Source organism: Tetrao urogallus, assembly GCF_951394365.1.
Source record: "Tetrao urogallus genome assembly, chromosome: 6".
Taxonomy (NCBI): Eukaryota; Metazoa; Chordata; class Aves; order Galliformes; family Phasianidae; genus Tetrao; species Tetrao urogallus.
The window spans coordinates 16,775,553-16,794,467 of NC_136819.1; the positions used below are offsets into that span (position 1 = coordinate 16,775,553).

General features: G+C 36.9%; 1 protein-coding gene across 2 annotated transcripts; it reads left to right on the top strand.

The window, feature by feature from the left end:
- Positions 1 to 7,800: 7,800 nt before the first annotated feature.
- Positions 7,801 to 14,834, top strand: GAL (galanin and GMAP prepropeptide; the record flags this gene model as incomplete). 2 transcript variants are annotated; one of them, XM_079537395.1, is made up of 6 exons in its annotated part: positions 7,801 to 7,881; positions 8,512 to 8,566; positions 9,534 to 9,605; positions 9,994 to 10,080; positions 12,226 to 12,303; positions 14,782 to 14,834. In XM_079537395.1, the coding sequence occupies 6 exons, from the start codon at positions 7,801 to 7,803 to the stop codon at positions 14,832 to 14,834; spliced, it is 426 nt and encodes a 141-aa protein (XP_079393521.1). The 2 variants fall into 2 exon arrangements, with proteins under 2 accessions (XP_079393521.1, XP_079393522.1); XM_079537396.1 differs by lacking the exon at positions 9,534 to 9,605.
- Positions 14,835 to 18,915: the final 4,081 nt, after the last annotated feature.

Sequence of the window (18,915 nt, forward strand, 5' to 3'; positions counted from 1 at the left end):
ATACAGATAACTGAGTTGCATGTGCAGCTGGTTACTGCTTGCGAGACTTCTGGTAAAATGCAACCAGCTCCCATAACCATGGCTGGATAGTGCCTTGATCTTTGTTCTTTTTAAACTTGTATTATATTCAGAATAAAATCTTCAACAATCCGTTCAATTAAATACGTAGATCTTATTCTGCAGCTAGGAGGCTCTATTTTTCAATTTACAGTGATTAGGCATAGGGCATAATGCTGAACAGGATGACAGATGGTTCTGAGAAATCCTGAATAAATTTTGGAATAAGTTTTGTCTCAGCATCACTATTCCAAAATACAGCTGCTGTTTTCACTAAATTACTGCTAATTCACAGTCACATATAAAATAGTCATGGTTCTTAGAATGTCAGGTTATAATTGCTGATGTTCAAATAGCATAAGGCAAAGTGCTCAAATGTTAAACCCATTGACTTCTTTTATGGTACAGATTCAGGTACAACTAATACAAAAAAACAAACAAACAAAAAAACAACCACTGTATTTGCTTTCTTTTTTTTTTTTTCTTTTTTTTTTTTTTGACATTTTTCTAAAGACAAGAGGAGCTTAATGGAGGCTATGCATTCTGTTTCATACAAACTCTGTCAAAGAGTGCTAGCAGTGATCTGACTTTCTCCTGTTGCAGCTACAAACAGTTTAGGACATGTGCAATGATAGGATACTGCAATATAGAAAATTCTAATAAATCTAAAAGCAAATTGGAAAAAAAATCATCTTGAGCATGGCCAAACACTGGAGGAGGGTCCCATAAAGGCTGGGGACTTTCCACCTTTGGCAACACTCAGAACTCAGGTAAGGCTCTGAGGTTAGAGCTCAGAGGATGTGCTACCTACAGAAGCTGATCTAGACAACTTCTTCAGCTTGTTTCCAATTTAATTACTGTATCAACCTACGAAAATCAAAAGAAATTCAATAGTTCAGGAAGCATTAAGTTAATTAAACCTGATCTGTTACAGATTATGACTTAAGGTTGGTGGCCTTCTTCATTTCTAGCATTTTCCAAAATGCTCTGAGGCAAAATGAAAAAAGAAGACAGCAAAATGATGCTGATAAACTATTTTCCTTCAGGAAAGCAGAAAAAAAGAAAGTAAAGAAAGTACAGATAAAAGGAGGCAAGGACAGAGAGAATATGAAAAGGGGCAGTGGTTCTACAGCAGTGCAAAAGAATGACAAAGGAAGAGTAAAGGAGATTAAGAAGGCAAGTAAGGGAAACTGGCAAGTAAAGATGCTGCATGTGCTGGGATCAGTCGCAGCAGTAACAAATGCAGATCATGTCATAGCATAAATAGGCTGGAAACACCTGTAAGAAATGTGCTGTGCACAGGTCTTGTTCACACAGATAGGCATACAGGCAGACTGGAGAGACTGCCCATTTGAAATGCTTCACTTCTAAAGTATTAAGTAGGCCTGCATTATACATGACACCTTCCCTCAATCTGTTCTCTACAGAAGCCTGCACTTAAATCCCCTAATACTAGGTTTTTAAGAGTCCTTTTCTACCATATAGCTATTAAGTCTTTCCTAATAGTCACCCTCGGCAGATTTTTTTCTTGCAGATTAATCCAGTCCTACTTATTCCCATTAGACAGGGATAATAATCAAACAATTTTCTTATTGTTTAGAGGAATATCATTTGTGGCTGCAATTATCTGACATTAATTTAGGCCCCTAAAGGTGAGCTACATGTCAAGCATTTTATTGCAATTGATGGATAGTTAGCCAAATGGGTCACTGCAACCACACGTAGATGGTTATATTAGCTTAAGTGGTGTCACTCTTGACCGTATTGATTTCCTCTCCACCTATCATAGGAGCTTGATATCTAACTCATATATAAGTAAGTTCCTCAAGCTAAGAAGCTGAATCCTACCCTGTATGTCCTATACTTCTTTATTCTCTAGAGTTTTCTTGGGGAACGTGATTATCTCAGACTCTCAAAGGCATTTTTTCCTGTAATAAGAAAACTTGGGTGGGAGGCAGTGCTAAGCAAATGAAGTTAGTGTGATGGAAAATTCAGTCTGATCTGGACCATAATTTACTACAGTCTTGCTAGGGCTGTTTAAGAGATTTGTTGGGGAATTTGTTCATGTGCCTTTTTCTAATACACCATTTTAATAGACTGTCTGCACCTTAATAGCCTTTGCTTAGTGGTTTTAGTTTGCCTCAAACTTTCAGTCTTCTGTTAATTTCTCCCAAGCAAATAAGCTTCGCCTACCCCACACTGGCTGAGCAATGATCTAAATTAAGAGCACGGGCTCCCTCTGTAGCCGCTGCAAAGAATAAGCATTATTCGTGCCCACAAAAGACAAAGAGCCATGTACTCAAACAGAAAGTAAGCAGCTTTTTTTTTTTCCTTATTGAATTCGTAAACATTCATTTTCAGCGATAGGAAACCATTGCATGGGTATCTTATTTAATCTATCCTGTGCTATCATTGGCATTTTTATTCTGCAAAGCCATGGAAAATGGCACATGCAGCACAGAGATACTGACATTTCTCCCCCTTGCTCCACATTCAATCTTCAAATTAAAAAGAAAAAAAAAAAAAAAAAAAAAGGCCAATATGCCCAAATATATGTCAAAAGTTTTGATGGAAACTAGGATCTTGGAAGCTATTAAGCATTTGTGTTCCCACTGAGAATCAGAAATGTTATGAGTGCTCAGCACACATCAGGATCTCAGCATATATCCTAACAAACGTAACAGAAGTTTTGCCTGCTCCTGAGTCAGAAATGAGAACAAAGATCATTTTAAAGCAAATTTCAGTTTTGCATGATCTCTCCTGAACCACATATCTCAACAGATCATAAGATTTGTTACTTCTATCAGAGCTGAAATGCTACATTTGAAAGTGGGGTCACTGAGAATTGTTTTAAGCCTGAGATGAAATGATTTTGGCTTGGGAAACTTTGGGGTTGGTTTGGTGTTTTGAAGGTTTTCAGGTGTGATGGGCAAAAGACTTAGAGGAGAGAAATCAGAACATTATTGTTTCCCTATTTCTTTTTCCACTGAGAAGATGTGGGAGCTGAACTCCCTGTTCAGCTAACATTTCCTTGCGTTAGACCAAATGTGCCAAATCCTTTCCACTTCTGGAAAATTTTCTTTGTAAATTTTAAGAGATTTCAAAGCTACTGCAGAAATTCTGACAGTTATGATGCTGCTGTCAGATAAGGAACTAATGTTACTTGCAACGTATGCAAGATTTTATTTTTTACAAACTGAGAGGGAGTGTCTCTGAAACCATTCCCTTCCTTGCGGGGCCCTATAAATGACAGTGGTGGAGCAGAGGCTCTACTACATACAGCCACTTTGCCCAACTAGCAGTAATCTGGGGATGCAGGAGACTAGAAAATACAGTAGGATGTGCAACAGGTATTGATCCACTACTGAGAGAACCAGAAACCCTGACAAATGGTATTTTCTTAGAATTTCTATTTCAGAATCTCAGGGCTTTTCACAGGTTATTAGATAAACTCTCATCGAGATAGCTTCTATTTCAGTCTGGCATCTTTAGGAAATTAAGCTTATGTAATTGCATTGGCTGGCAACCTGTCCTTGAATGGTTTGAAGCTGTTGGCTAATCCTAAAATCTGACAAATATTTGATTTTCCTTTAAGAATCATCAATCAAGATTTTACACAGTATTATTGAGTGTATAGCAATATGTAATACTGCAATAATGTAACAATATATATTCTTTGAGAATATTCCTCCAAACCTTTTATTCTATTGTTTCTTAAATACACAAGTGGCCTAAAATCAATGTGCATCCTGAAGTAAAAAACATTTTAAAAGATAAGTGATAATTTTGTTGTATTGATATATGTAGTGTGAATAACAGCACTATTAACACACTGATTGATGTAAGAACAGGAAATTATTAGTTGATATCAGTGTAATTCAGAACAGAAAATGGCCCTTCATACAGAAGATATCTATAATATTTAGTTCTATTTGACACTGAGCTGCAGGTGGTAAAATGGGTAAAAGATACTCTCAGTGAAAATTGCCTACATTTTTCAGGAATTACAAATTGGAAAAGTGGGAGAAAAACAATAGTAAAAGCTCTGGAAGGATGAAGAAAATGACCTTTCACTTATTACTACCTTTTTCCTAAGGAAAAAAAAAGCCACAAGGAAACCCCCCCCACCATATTTTCAGTTCCATATTCAGTAGAGCAGCAGCAAGTTCTACACATATGAAGGAGCAAAATAATCCAGAGCTTTCTCAAAGACTTAAAGAGTAAGCTACCTTAAAAATGATACAGTTGTGTGATCTACATGACTAAATGCAATGTCATCAGCTTCTGCCTTGTTAGGTTAATAACAAGCAGCTAAGGTATCAAAGAGTGGGGTAATACTGCTGCTCTGTGACACGGCCTTTATTTACCAGCAAACTATCATTACATTTTTAGATCACTGAAGCTGTTCACAGTCTTGTTGGCATCTGGAATTCTTCATTGCTCCTAGATACCCAAAGCTGTCAGTGTCTATACTCGACTGGAAAGAAATGTCTTTCCCATTCAGAATTAGATTTAGTCCTATGAAGCCTTGCACTTGTGACCTCCATGCTCAGCTATGGTACACTTCTGTATTCAGAGTTAAAACACCAATCTTAAAAATCTACAATAGTTTCCAATGCAGAAAAAAACCAAAAACTTAAGTTGTTGGTGGCACTGCAAGTCAGTGGCCCACTAGTACATACTGAAATAGACTCAGAGATAGACATCTCCACAGCTCTTAAAAGAATCAATTCTTGTTAGTTGGATGATGGCCTCCCCCTAATAAAGCATTTTCTTTCTGTAACATCAAAGTTTTGCTGGAATTACACCACCATATGGGAAACAATTTTGTCTTGTAACTGATCTCTCAAGTCTAGAATTCATTTTCATTGCTTATATAAAATTAGAGATTTTGCATACATACCTGAAGATGATCTTTAACAGTGTGGTCACACTTGATACCACCTGGGAAGAAAAGCTCATTTTTCATGAAACTGAGCATCACTCTGTGAATACTTCTAGTGTTTTATTTACTATATCCTCTATCCAGGCTGTACAGCTTCAATAAAGAAATAGCAGAATGATTTCTTCCTTTTTCACTTATTATCTCTCAGCAAGCTCTACAGGGAAGGAAGCTACTGTATCTCCAGCTCCTGCCAAAACATACCTCAAATCCACTCTTATTTTTAGTGTTTTTCCAGAACATTATATAAACACTCATTCATAGCTGCTTATGGTTTTTGCCAATGAAAAATAAAATAAATCATATTACCACATCCATTGCATCTAGAAGAAAATCTTGCTGTTCAACACATACTACCTTAGGATTTAACACTTCTTCACAAAATGAAACCAACAAATACATCAGTGGAGGAATCTGCATGCTGAAGAGCCATCTCAATGGGAAAATAAACCATGTAGTTGAGCAGAAGGCCATTTTGGAAGCTAAGCAAGAAAAGGCAGGCTTCAGACTAAATTCTAATTCTTCTCTAAGCAGCGAGGTTTAGAATTCTTAAAGAAGAAAAAAAAACAGGGAAAATTGTGGGAATGAGAACATCAATTGTAGGAAGGACTGATAAAATTATTTAATTGACACTAACCTAAAGATGGATTTACACAAAATGTATAATGGGCAAATGATGGATTGAACACTTGAGTAAACAAAGAGGCTTCCTTTTCCATCTGACTCTAGTGAAGATGAAGAGGTCATCTGCCCCTGAAATTTGACAAGATGCAAGAATTGTGATGCAAAGTTGGAATAAAAAACACAGGTTAACACACATTGTTTCAAGTACTTTTCACCGGATCTTGAACAAACAAACAAACAGTAGTCAAAGATAACAGAATTTATACATTTTTATAATACTGCTTGAATGCAAATTCTGACTTCGCTTTAATAATTTCTGTAATTACACTCAAATAACACATAGAAAATATTTTGTGTCTCAGAGATGCTTCAAGTTTCAAAGATTTCTGAGATGTCAAGAAAGCTAAGAAATTTCATTCAGAAGTACATTTCTGATAAAGAAAAACAACTCTTCACAAAAAAAAGACAGTGCTGTTTTCCAGATCTATCTATTCTGAATTAAAAGGCTAATGTGACAGCTGACAGAACATCCTCAACAAATAATACAAAACAACAAAGCAAATTTCTTGCTTCCCATTTATGTACATTAGCATTTAACAACTGTATAAAATAAACTTCATTCAAGCAGTTTTAGATCTGGAATTCAGTGATGATCAGATAATTGCAATGCTGTGGCTTCAGACAAAAGAAGTTGGAAAACAAAGCTACAAGACACAGCTTCTGCCATTAGCCAGTAATATGAACAATACATTACTTTAAGTAAAAAATGCTATTTGCTTCTAAGCTAGTAGAAGATAGGATATTGTATTACCTGCTAGCAGCCTTTACTCTATATCCAAGTTCACACACACACTATAAAAGTTTGCAAAGAATATTAAGCAGCTTCAGAAAAAGGAGCTGGAAGTATAACATTCTGTACAACACCTCTTAGGCTCTTCATACTGAAAGAAGAGTTGAGGGGACTTACACTGAAAAAATATGACTTGGCAGGGTATATTCCCTGACACTGGGAAATGACGTTGGGATCTATGCCTCGTAATTTGGTTTTGCTCATACGTACACTGGCTATAAGCACAAATAAGATAAACAACTGAAATCTCACAGGCTGTAATTAAAATGCTGAGGCATGCCTCATCACTGGGGAGAGCTTCATTACTATCCTTCACGCAAGACCTTAAGGAGAAGAAAAAAGTGATATCTCAGATACAAAACATTGCTGTATTGCAGCCTAGGCAATGAACAAACAAACATATTTCTGACCCACTCCAAAACTAGCAAAGAAGTACAAAGCAGCAAGAAAGTGCAATGACTGAGAATCTTTAGCTCTATTTGCTGTGATGCTGGGGCAAAGGCATGCGAGTCAAAGGCATTTTAAGGGACCGTGGGATGGGGAATGCGTAAAGTCTTTTGCCTTCCCAAATGCAATGCCCAAACACTGCAAATCTCGCTTGTGGGCATCACACATAGTTGTTTGTATTTAGTTCTGCTTCCATAGCCGATTCAGTGAAAAGCGAGCTGAATTCAGCTACGTCTGCTTGGTCTCCACTGATAAGCACACTGCAGCGCATGCCAGACTGCCCAGGACAGAGCTCTTCTCACTGCCAGCTAGCCCAGGGCCACCCTAATTATGGCTAATTGCCCGGACAGTTATCTCTCTGCAGCCTGCGTCGTGCTTCCAAAAGCCTCTAATTGAATTGCTATAATTTTTGCCCTTCCTAATGCAGTGGGTTGGTGAGGTAAAATGACCCACGGGAGGCGGAGAGTGGGGGGGCTCCGCAGCCCATAAAGAGCGGAGGGGACGAAGGGAGGGTGTGCAGAGCTGTGTCCGTGCACCGGGGCCATGCAGTGAGTGCCCACGGGGAGCAGCCATCGGGACTGCAGCTGTGGGACATCCCAGCATCCGTGGGACATTCCGGCATCAGCCGTGGGACAGCCATCTCACCACCTGCCAGCTCCCTGTGAGACACCGTTGTGCCCCAGCTCAAGGTACTCAGTCCCTTCCCACCTCTCAGCCTTGTCCCACCGCTCCCCAGAGGGAATCGGGGTGTGGGCCCCGCGGGACGAAGGCTCATCCTCACCCCTCATCAGTGGCCAGTTTGCTCACCTGCTATGCGGATCCAAGCTAGAAGCCAGGCAGCGAGCGACTTGAAGCTTACCCTGGCGCGGTTTCTTTTCAGATGCAGAGGTGTGCGGGTTTCCTGTTTCTGTCTTTAATCCTTTGTGCCGCCCTGTCAGAAACATTCGGACTGGTTTTGTCTGTAAGTATTCATCTCCCGTGAGGGTCCTTTCCACTGGGCAGCATCCGTGTCAAAGCTGACAAGCGACAGTGAGCTCTTTCATGATATACCCTGTGTTTAGAGATACAGCAGTGAGACAAGATGTAGCACTCATACATTTGGGGCTGTTAATTACTTAAATACCAGGCTTTTGAATAATAGCTCCCAAGTCACAAAGAATAAGAAACAAAGGTCTAGAGCAAAATTCAATGGGTACCCATCCCTGTCTGACTCAGAAAGGGTCAGATACGGAACTTTAACAGAAACTGTAACGTAAACTCAAGCAATTGAAAGAAAATTTTGCTGTTTGCTAAATGATTATCAGGAAGCAAACTTAAAATGCAAAGTCAAAACTGTTACCTCCAAACTGTGATTTGCAGTTTCAATTATATGATGGGAAATATTTGCAGTACATGGATTTCAACAACAAAACCACTAGGAGGCAGGAGCTAGCAGTAGTAAATGCTTTGATAGTATTATATTATTTTTCACCATATTTCTTGTATTTCAAACCTTCAGAAGACACTTCTGGTAAGCGAGCATCCATTTGGGTGCTGTTTGCCTTCTTGCGTAGCTCAAGCACTAATCTACTTGCATTTTTCTTTCTTTGAGGCAAAAGAAAAAAGGGGCTGGACTTTGAACAGTGCTGGTTACCTACTTGGGCCACGTAAGTCAAGCGCTCTTTCTCGTACTATTTCAAAACTCAGAAGTTTCTTCTTGTAAAACTTTCGTTTGTTGTGTGCTACTCACTTCTCTGACAACTACACTGAGCCTGCAAAGACTGAATGCTTGTTTAGATATTTATTACGTGCCTATTACAGAGCTGAGTTGCCTTAGGCAACAATTGTTTTCAGAAGAAGAGTCATGCTGTGAGACTTTATACACAGATGCACATCTAAGGCACTCTTTGTGCTACTGATCTGTAATTTCCATATGCAAATACTTCATTTTACCTTTTTTCCCTTTTTCCTGGAAGTGTTACAAGACATCATAGCATCCCAGATGTCAGAGGAAGAGTGACAGAATGTGAAATTCTGGCATTACTCAACTTATTTCAGATTTCAGTTAAAATCTGTTTGAAAATGGCTTTAATATACTACCATTTAAAAAAAAAAAATAATAATCCAAACAAATTAAAATAATAACAAAGTGCAAAGTCATGGCTGTAACCGTAACACTTCATTGTATGACATCAGGTACATACTATTCAAAATACAGCCACATATACTGGTTCACAAAGATGAAAGATCATTGGATTATAAGAAAATAGATGCTGTGTGTGCATTTGTAAGAAAATGCATGTACATTATAAGCAAAATGGAAATACAGTGCTAAGCTGTCTCAAATATCTGTCTTTCATCATTATTTCTGGTTAATGTAATTACACTTTTTACCAATGTTTGTATATTCTCAGTCTCAGTGACACATGACCAATGCTGCAGCACCTACTGTAACTCTCCATATACAGACCACATAAAAGGATACATAAAACTGATTAATGCATCTTAAGTGTGTTAATTGGCATTGCAAATTTATGCCCCACAGCAGATCTAACCCAATTGACAAATGTGGAAATGTGCTTTTCAAATGCCGTTTATCTAAGACTGGGTAATAGGAATCATCCTTTGTTGCAGGTCGTATTGATCACCTTTTAATGATAAAGGAAATGCCCATTGCAAGGGGGAGAGAAGAGGCACCAGGGGCATGTAAGATAGTTTACATGAATAATCTTCAAAAATCTATCTGCAGCTTGTTCTTTACGTAAACACCTCGGCAACACTTTCTAATAGCAGGAGAAAGGGTAGCAAAAACAGCCTTCCAGATTACACCCAAATGTACAAACTTACATTTTACTTAGACCTTCCATTGAATTCAGTAACAGGTTTGACAAGTATGCACATAATGCAGGACAGAGTCTGAAAATGATAAAAATCATAACCACAAATGTGGAAGAAAGGTTATTTTAGTGACTTTTTTTTTTTGTACATAAGCATCTAACAAAAGTGTTCATTGTGATCTTTTCATTAAAATCCATGAGAGGTAAAGGTTGCTGCCAAGTCAATTAACTCCTCTGATTTCTAATTTATTTGTCAGATGCAGTAGATAACCACAGATCTTTTAATGACAAACATGGTTTCACTGGTAAACGTGAAATACAGCCTGATGAGGATTTAAAAGCAGGTAATTAAATTCTGAAAGTTAGTACTGTTGATTTTTTAAGATGTCTTAATTTATTTACTGTCATTGATCTAAGTTAACTGTTTAGATATAAGGCTACTCCTGCACTTTTGCAGATATCCCACTAAGTATTGGTGAGCAAGAAAATTTAAATTTCACCCACTCAGACTGTAAGTGTGCTTAAACTCTCTGTTGCCTTGGGAAAAGTGCCATAATTGTATTACTTTAAAAGCAGTATGATTTATTACACTTTAAATACATTGCTTTTTCTTTCTGCATACACAGTTCAGTATATCAGACTTCACCCCAGACAATCAAGAGCTCATTTTTGTCTAAGAAGTGAGATCATTCTTTCCAGCAGGGAAATCAACAGAAACAGGCAAATATTTTTTGATTCTGATATTACAGAGCTGAAACCAACTGAATTAAAACTGTATGGCACTGCTTATGTTAGAAGATTGTCAGTCATTTAAAATAAGCTCTCCAAGTTAAGTTTCACAATGTTTCTGTATTTAAGCAATTTGCATTGTTTTTATTAAAGCTAGAGAACTGGCTTTGCCCCAAAACTAAGGCAAGTCAATTAAAGTCAACTCAAATTAATATTTACCTCAGTTTTTGTGTTTCCAAAATGACTGCCAGTTTAGTGCTGGTTTGTAGTTATATTTTAAAACAACAACACCCAAACCTTACCAAAATCTATGAGAACATTTAAGGAAAAACCTTAAGCTACAAAACAAGCAAACAAACAACTGTTTTGTTGCTAGAGTCTGCAAGTAATTGGCTATACAAAATCAGTCATATATACTCAGTGGAATGTGTGTACTCTCAAGTCCCTAATATATATATATATATATATATATATATATATATATATATATATATATATATGCAATAGATATCAGATGACAAATAAAATATGATGACTAGTATGATCATATTTATCATCACAAAAATCCATAACAAATGAGATCAGAATAAAATGAAATTTAGAATAGAATTTCAAATGAAAACACAAGTGTTATTTACATAAGAGTTAATACGTTTCTGTCCATCCAAAGACTGGAAGCTAAGACATCTAAACACAAACTTCCACACAGATCCTTAAATGCTGTCTCTATATCAGAAACTTTCTTGCTTTACAATTTCCCATCAATATTTTTCTTGTGGGCGGTACAGCTCTCTCTGGTCTGCATGTCACTATAGAAATGACTCATTTCTACGGTCATGGAAGAATTCCCCCAGCATTCACCAGCTGCAAAACCTGCCTTTCAGACTATTTTCTGAGATGAAACATGTCCTCACTGATAACATCAAGGGACAGTATTTTCACCAGTGTGATAATGGACTGTGAGTCAGATTCTGCTACCCATCTCTTCTATATGTAGAGAACTAAAACACTCTGCAAATTACTACAATTTGTTCTCTAATATGGAACAAGCTTCCACCTCGTTGATAAAAAGCAAGATGTCTCCACTTTTTAGGTTTTTTTGTTTGTTTGTTTTAATACACACAACAAACATATAACTCATTTTCCCAAGTAAACAACAAGCTTTGAGAACACTTGATTATTGGAGCAGTTTAAGAAGTATCAAAAAGCCAACTTGCACAAGATTACAGGGAGTAAATAATACTTGTTATACATATGCAAAAGCACATCCTTCTGAGCTTTTAGATAAGCCCCAGACCCAGTTGTTAGGACTACAAATCACTTCTGTATCACTTAACATCTCATTGGGAACAATGTCAGACCTCATGCAGAACTTTTAACTGTTTTGTAAAGCTGATGAATTTGCTACATTGACCCTTCCCTTTCATCTCAAGCTAGCAGACACAAAAGAGGGAGTTGAGAACAAAGGATAACTCTCCTCTAAATTGAGGCTCACTGGCCTCAAGAATCATGACTATTAAGCTGTCAAAGTAGTTCCTCTGCAGCAATGGCATACAAAGTGTGCAATTTCCATTTTGAGAACTGCAGCTGCATACCTGAAAGTTGCTTTGCTCTTCCATGAAAAGTGACGTTCCATTTTAAGGATTTTTTTTTTTCCTAGATCGTCTTTCCAGGATCCTTATGAATTTAGTCACAATGTTATATGCAATTAACAGATACATTTACGCCATATTAAGTAATGACCAATTTATTTTTTTTAGGAAATCTTGGAAGACCACTGGCTGACGAAAACATTGCGCGCACAATAATCGAATTTTTGACTTACTTGCATCTCAAAGGTAAGTGAATGCCTTTTAAATCCAGTTACTTTTAGCAGAAGCACGGAAGATCTGTTTCTGTTGGCCTTTCTCCTGTGACATTCAGGACTAGTCTTGCATGTACAAGTCTGCAGTAGATTTGCCTGTATTTCTGGGAGCAAGAGCGGGAGGAAGGGAGAGGAAGTCAGTTCTCCTTTAACATATCTAGGAATACATCTGACTTCACGAGTACAAGCAGTCCTGTCAAAATGCAGGTGAATGGATACCCAGCACAAGAGGTTTCTAGTACTACTTGATTACTCCCAGCACTGTGAAAATACTAAGTTACTGTTAAAATGTTACGGAGCCAGCTCACAGCTAGTTGAAAACAAAGTAAATATACTAAGTTACTGTTAAAATGTTACGGAGCCAGCTCACAGCTAGTTGAAAACAAAGTAAATACGGTCTGATAACACACGAGTTATTAAAACCATTTAGTAACAAATTAAATAAAGGCTCAGTTTACCTCCAAGAGCAGTTGGCTGAAATTCAGATAGACTTGCTAGCAATGAAGAAATGCATCTCCCTTTCTCCTTGCATTCTCCACAAAAGCCACATCATAAAGTTGCAAAAACACTAAACTGCATGTTAGCAAACAGCTCAAAATGCTGCTGGCAAAAGTATGGGAAGTCACAGAGCTCTGGCAAGGTTTGTAAAACTGAGCTCACAGCTGATCTTGTCAGAACAGCAGTTTCATTATATCATTAGGTAAAGTAGAATTCTGTCTGCTTCCGATTTCGTTCATTTTAATCACAATTCATGGTTTCTTCATAAATTTCTCAAAAAAAAAAAAAAAAAAAACACCAAAACAAACTTTCACACAAAAAAAGACAACTACATATTTTAAAATGTCTTCTGCCATCCTAAAACCATCTATGAAATATTTTAAACGTTAACATATATTTGCAAAGAACATAATGAGGAGAAAAATGACATTTTCTTTGCAAGTGATTGCAGAATTCTCTGTTTCAGGAAGCAGGCCATCTATTACTTCTATACTCTTCTCTTTGAATACAACAAATTATAAGCAATTTTGTCATGTGCATATGGTGTGGAATAGTAAGAAAAACAAGGTGTTATATATCACTTTCATTATAAAAAAAGACATTCAATAGACCTATGAAATTTCTGTATGCCTAGGAAATAAAATTCTAGACACTCTGGCATAGTTTTCTAAATGATTTGCATTCACCAAAGCAAAATAATTTTCACTACTAAAAACAACAACCCAATGCTTACTTAATCAAATCTGCCTTTGTTATAAAAACTCTTTACAGCTAGTGCTAACAGCCTGAGAGAATTCAAATATATACATATGTTTAAAGAACATTATTAGCATGTATATTCACTTTGGATAAATAAAGAGCTTGTTTAGCACTGAAAAGGAGCCCTAGACATTTATCTCCATACCTTGCTGTCTGAGCCTAGGGAAGCAAAAGCAATAACTGGATAAAAAGGAAAGAATGCAAAACATGCAGAGTGTGAGAGTCCACTGTGCAAGAAAATGAAATGCATCTCATAGAAATACAAATTATTTATTCCCTGGGACGAATGAGGAAAAAAAAGTATAGAATAATTGTAACTATCAATTCCCTATTTAGCATAGTAATGCCAAACACCTTCTTTTATTCAGAAAAGATGGTATTGTTATCTGCCCTTGAAATACAGGAAAATGGTATCTCCAGAACATATAAAAATGGCTTTTCTTTGAGATAGTTCTTGTATTCCCAGGTTATAAAAGACAGAATATTGTCACACTATCCCCTAACCTAATACCTAACAGGTACTGCCAAAACCTAGTACAAACTTTTACACCAAATCAGATCTGTGAATTTTGGAGGTGAAAAACATACTTTGATATTACATCTCTGTGGTGGAGATGCTTTAACCTTTTCCCTCAAATGTCACCTTACCACATTAAATATATTCAAGTAGGTATGTTCCTTTGAAGGTGGTGTGTGAACCCACTCATGGAATTCAGCATCAGGGAATGGTGATACTCAGATTACATACAAATTTCTACCTATCTACAAGATGAAGTGATTGTTTCAGGTATTATCTCAATAAGAAATGCCTTAGAGATCACAAAAAGTGGCTTCAGCCATTTTTCTTGAAAATTACTCCCTCCAGTTTTAAAGTCTTGCCCATGTAAATCTGGAAGTAGAACAGCATGTGGCTGTCACTGATATTAAAACCTTTGACGCTTGATATCAGTAGTGTCACTCTGTCACTGTAATTTTTTTTTTTTTTTTTAAGTAACATTACAATATATAACAGGCTGTTAACATTTAAAAGAAATAAAAAGTTCAGAAAGTAACCTATCAAAAGTGCAAAGATTTGCCACTTACAGAAAAATATTTTTAAAAATGCGTACTACTGCAACTGGATCTTATGATTTACTTGACAATATTATTATGCATACTTACACATCTGCTAATTCACTGTTTTCCTTCTTCGAAGAGGTGGGAGCACTTGACAATTTATCTTCACCAGAGGAAACAAACCAGTCTTGAAGAAGAAAATATTTTTATTCTGTTGTCGTGCAAATCTGATTCAATTCTAAACAAAAGATCCAGAAGAACAGAAGATGAGATGTATTGTTTTCATTAATCTAAGAAATGGTAAATGATGTTCTGCCTCTTTGGTTTTGTTTTTCTCTCCTGTAATGTTATGGTGTAAAATTTTGGCTTGGTAGGTAAATGATAAAATAAAAATAAACAGCAACGTCTTTGTTCTGTTTCCCTTTAACAAGCACACGATAATTCACATACAAAACCCAGGCTAAACAAAAAGATTATGCTGCATCTCTACTCATAAAATAGAACATAAATACTACATATGGAACATCTTAGCTTACTGAGACACAGGAAAAATTCAGTTTCAGACTGTTACCATCATACAATCTTTTTAGGTCACATCTTCTTGTACTTCTATACTTCATGGAAATCTTTCTTCCTGTTCATCTGCTTACAGACACGAAATGAGCTCATGTTCCTTTTGTATTTCATATTATTCATCTGTAATAAACCAGTCCAGAGGCTGAAGCTTACTTTTACACAATATAAATGTATCTTGGTTTACACAAACTACGTGTTTAGTTTTCCTATTCCTATGCCATCACAAATACTGGGTCTGTACACTTTAATGAAGAGGTTCTACTGGCTACTCCAGAATTAAAATTACATGTTATGAAGTGCCTTAATTTGAGTCTAGCAAAGCACCTGAAGACATGTTTAATTCCTCCAAAGAGTTTTGATGTAGCAGGACCAGGATGTGAGGCCCATAAAGTGTAAATGGCACAGCAGAATTGAGGAAAACTTTTGGAGTACGAAGAGTTTTGTAAAGGTTCTTCACATTTGACTTTGACATTCTACTTAGCACAGTGAAATATCATCCTTTCATAATGCTGTTTTCTGGAGCACACAGACTGACAGAAACGTTGCAGAACATTATTACGTAATCTGTTTTTCACTTTTAGCATAGCTGAGTATGTTCTAGATGCCAAGCCATTAGCAACTAATCTGAAACCACAAGGCCATTTTGCCCTGTCAGTCCATCTTTGCTCTTCCTCCAATGATCACTCCGACTATGATTCAGTGTCTGATACACACCTTCGGAAGCATACAAAGTATTTTCCATCACATTCAATAGGCTTTTGGGGAAGGCTTTTTTCCCCCCTACACTATCTGGTAAACTTATGAGATTCCGAAACATGAAAACAATACAGTGAACTCTAATTTGTGTACATTAGCATCGTTCAGCACTTCAAAATTCATTTTTGCTAGTAATTTCCTTATTTCCAGTCATAAATTTGAACCATGGTTTACTAAAATCAAGAGGAACTTTCAGCACCAAGCTCATGAAATTTGAACAATTTTGTAGGAATGTCCACTTGAAGTTCTAAATGCACAGATTACTTGAAATGCTGAAGACTCATAGGATTAGGTCCCTTGCAAAATTTCCAGAATTGTCTGGGCAAGGAGGTCCACAAGATCTTACACATCACACTAAACAGTTAAGTGCACCTATTACAAATTTATATACGTATATCCACAAAAGCTGTCTTTTAGCTGCCCAAAGCAATCCACGTGCTCACATTCAAACACATTTTAGTAATAACACTCCAAAATACAGAGAGATGTGGAATTTTAGAAGTATTTCTTCATTCTCCAGAGCTTCGGCCTTTGGAAATACAAAGGGCCAGAACTGTAAACAAGTATTCTTTGCAGCCAACTTCAGTAAGTCTTATTTTATTGCTCTTCTTTTATTTAAAGCATGGCTTACATTTCCACAACTCAGACATAAATTTTGCAGACAGCTGGAATGACATCTCCATAATCAGACTCTCAAAAAAATACCTAATTAAAAATGCCCTTTAAACTATGATTTGAAAGCCATTTGTTTCATCACAGCAAAGAGAAGACAGAAAGATTTGTTTCAATCAAAAATTTAAAACAAAAAACCCAAAACCAACTCCTAACCATTCTGTCTACATTTCATTCACTTGCACATTCCCCTGTATCATATCTCACTTCCATTGAGGATTAGATCAACCTTTGGTCTGCACTAAAGATAAAAGCCAAGGTCTAAAAAACAAGTAAAACTTTGTTGCAATGTTTGCTAATGCAATGAAATTATTTGGCATACAAATTTAATACTGAAAATGAACAGGAGGCTCGCATGATTCTGAACAACTGGATAATAAAATGGAAGATGAAATTAAATGCTGATGCAAGCAAAGTAATATGCACAGAGGAAAACAATTCTAATTTCACATACACATAATCATGGTCTAAATTATCTCCAGAAAAACAGCTTAGACTCATTGTGCATGGTTCTCTAAAAATGTCATTCTAAACCCCAGCAGTATTTACAAAGGCAAATGGAATGCTAGGAATTATAATGAAAGCAGGCAAAAACTCAAAAACATCACTATCCTACCACTGCCATCTTTGACACCAGTTGTACTTCTGGTCACTGCACTGAAAAAAAGAGGGTACTCTAGAACCAGAAAAGCAATCAAGAAATGTGGTGAGGGTCTTCAGCTGCAGGAAACAATTACAAGCAGAGAGACTAAAGAGGCCGTGACTCATTAGCTGAAGAGATTGGTACAATGGGACATTATAGTCTTAAACATCACACTTGCAGTGCCTAATGAATTTATTCCGTACTGTAACCCAGGAATTAATGATTACCTAATAAAATGATCATGTAACATTTTAGAACCACACTCCAGAAGAAGGAGTACTTCTCTGCGCACTTCACAGTGAAACTGTGGTACTGGAAGGCATTGCAGAGGCCATGCTGCAGAAGCAGTTACACTTAGAAGGAAAGTCCCTCAAAAACAATTGGTCCAAATGAACCTACTGGCTCAGAAAGGCTAACTGGATTGCTCCTTAGTGTATAATCAACTTGTGTGCGTACAGAGCTGTAATACAAGCCTTGCAACTGTGATTCAGGGCTTAATTAAAGCAGGGATTCGTCATTTGCATAGCAGCTAGCGTCAGTTTACGAAAGAAACTTGGAAAATCCACTTTTTTTGGCTAAAAATGATACAGGAATTAAGACTTCCTTCAGACAAAAAAGGTATAGCTTTAATATAGTGCTTCACTTGTCAGACAGTCTCACCGATATTTGTTTAAATGCAGAGCAGTTCAATGCAGAAGGGTATTTCCAGATGGTGCACTTGATACAGAACAGTCTATTCAGATTAGGAAACCATTAAGCAGCTGACAGGGTACATGCATTTTCCCACCTGTCTACTCATGTAAAGGTCAGACTGCAAAATTAGCATACAAAAATTAGACAGGGACTCAGAATAATGAGGAAGCTTTATACAGGAATTGACATAACTCTGCTCTCAAGTTTAACGTTGCAATAGTTGGAAGCAAACTACAGCCCTGTTTCATACGACCAGCACACTGACTTCCCAAGCTAATGGAGAACCTCGTGACAGCTCACAAAGGACTCTGACAATTTCTTAGCTGTACTTTCAGACAATTTTCAATTACTTAGCTGCTTTTCAGACAAGACAAGGAGATAATGAGGTGAGACAGTACATGAAGTAACACGTTAATAACTCACAGCAAAAGCTATGGATTAGTTTTATATAATTTCAGAGAATGGGACAAAAAAAAAAAAAAAAAAAAAAAAAAAGCAAGTCAGAAATGGGCACCAGGGAATAGTTTGTAATTTACCCAGGATATAAATTACCTCAAGGGATTTCTAAGGCAGACGTGATGCTTGAAAGGAAGTTGAGAGCTAAGCGTTATCAGCAGAACAAATGAAATTTCACCAATTGGTGAAGTTCATCAATAAATTGCAGCTCTTTTTCTGTCACTATTTTGTGTCCTATCATTTACTTTTACATTTGTAATGCATATAATAACAACTCTGATACTTACTTCGGTGAGGAGTGAGGATCATTTCTGTTGCTATAAGTTCCTATGATTGCCTTGTAGTCTTATTTCGGTTACAGGGGATTATATCCTGCTTTACTAAACACCCCTGTTCTGAAAGATCGAAGATTTAGGAATCAGCATTTTTGGGGTGGATTTCACACTAGCTGATCTTCACTGCTACTAAAGCCATTCA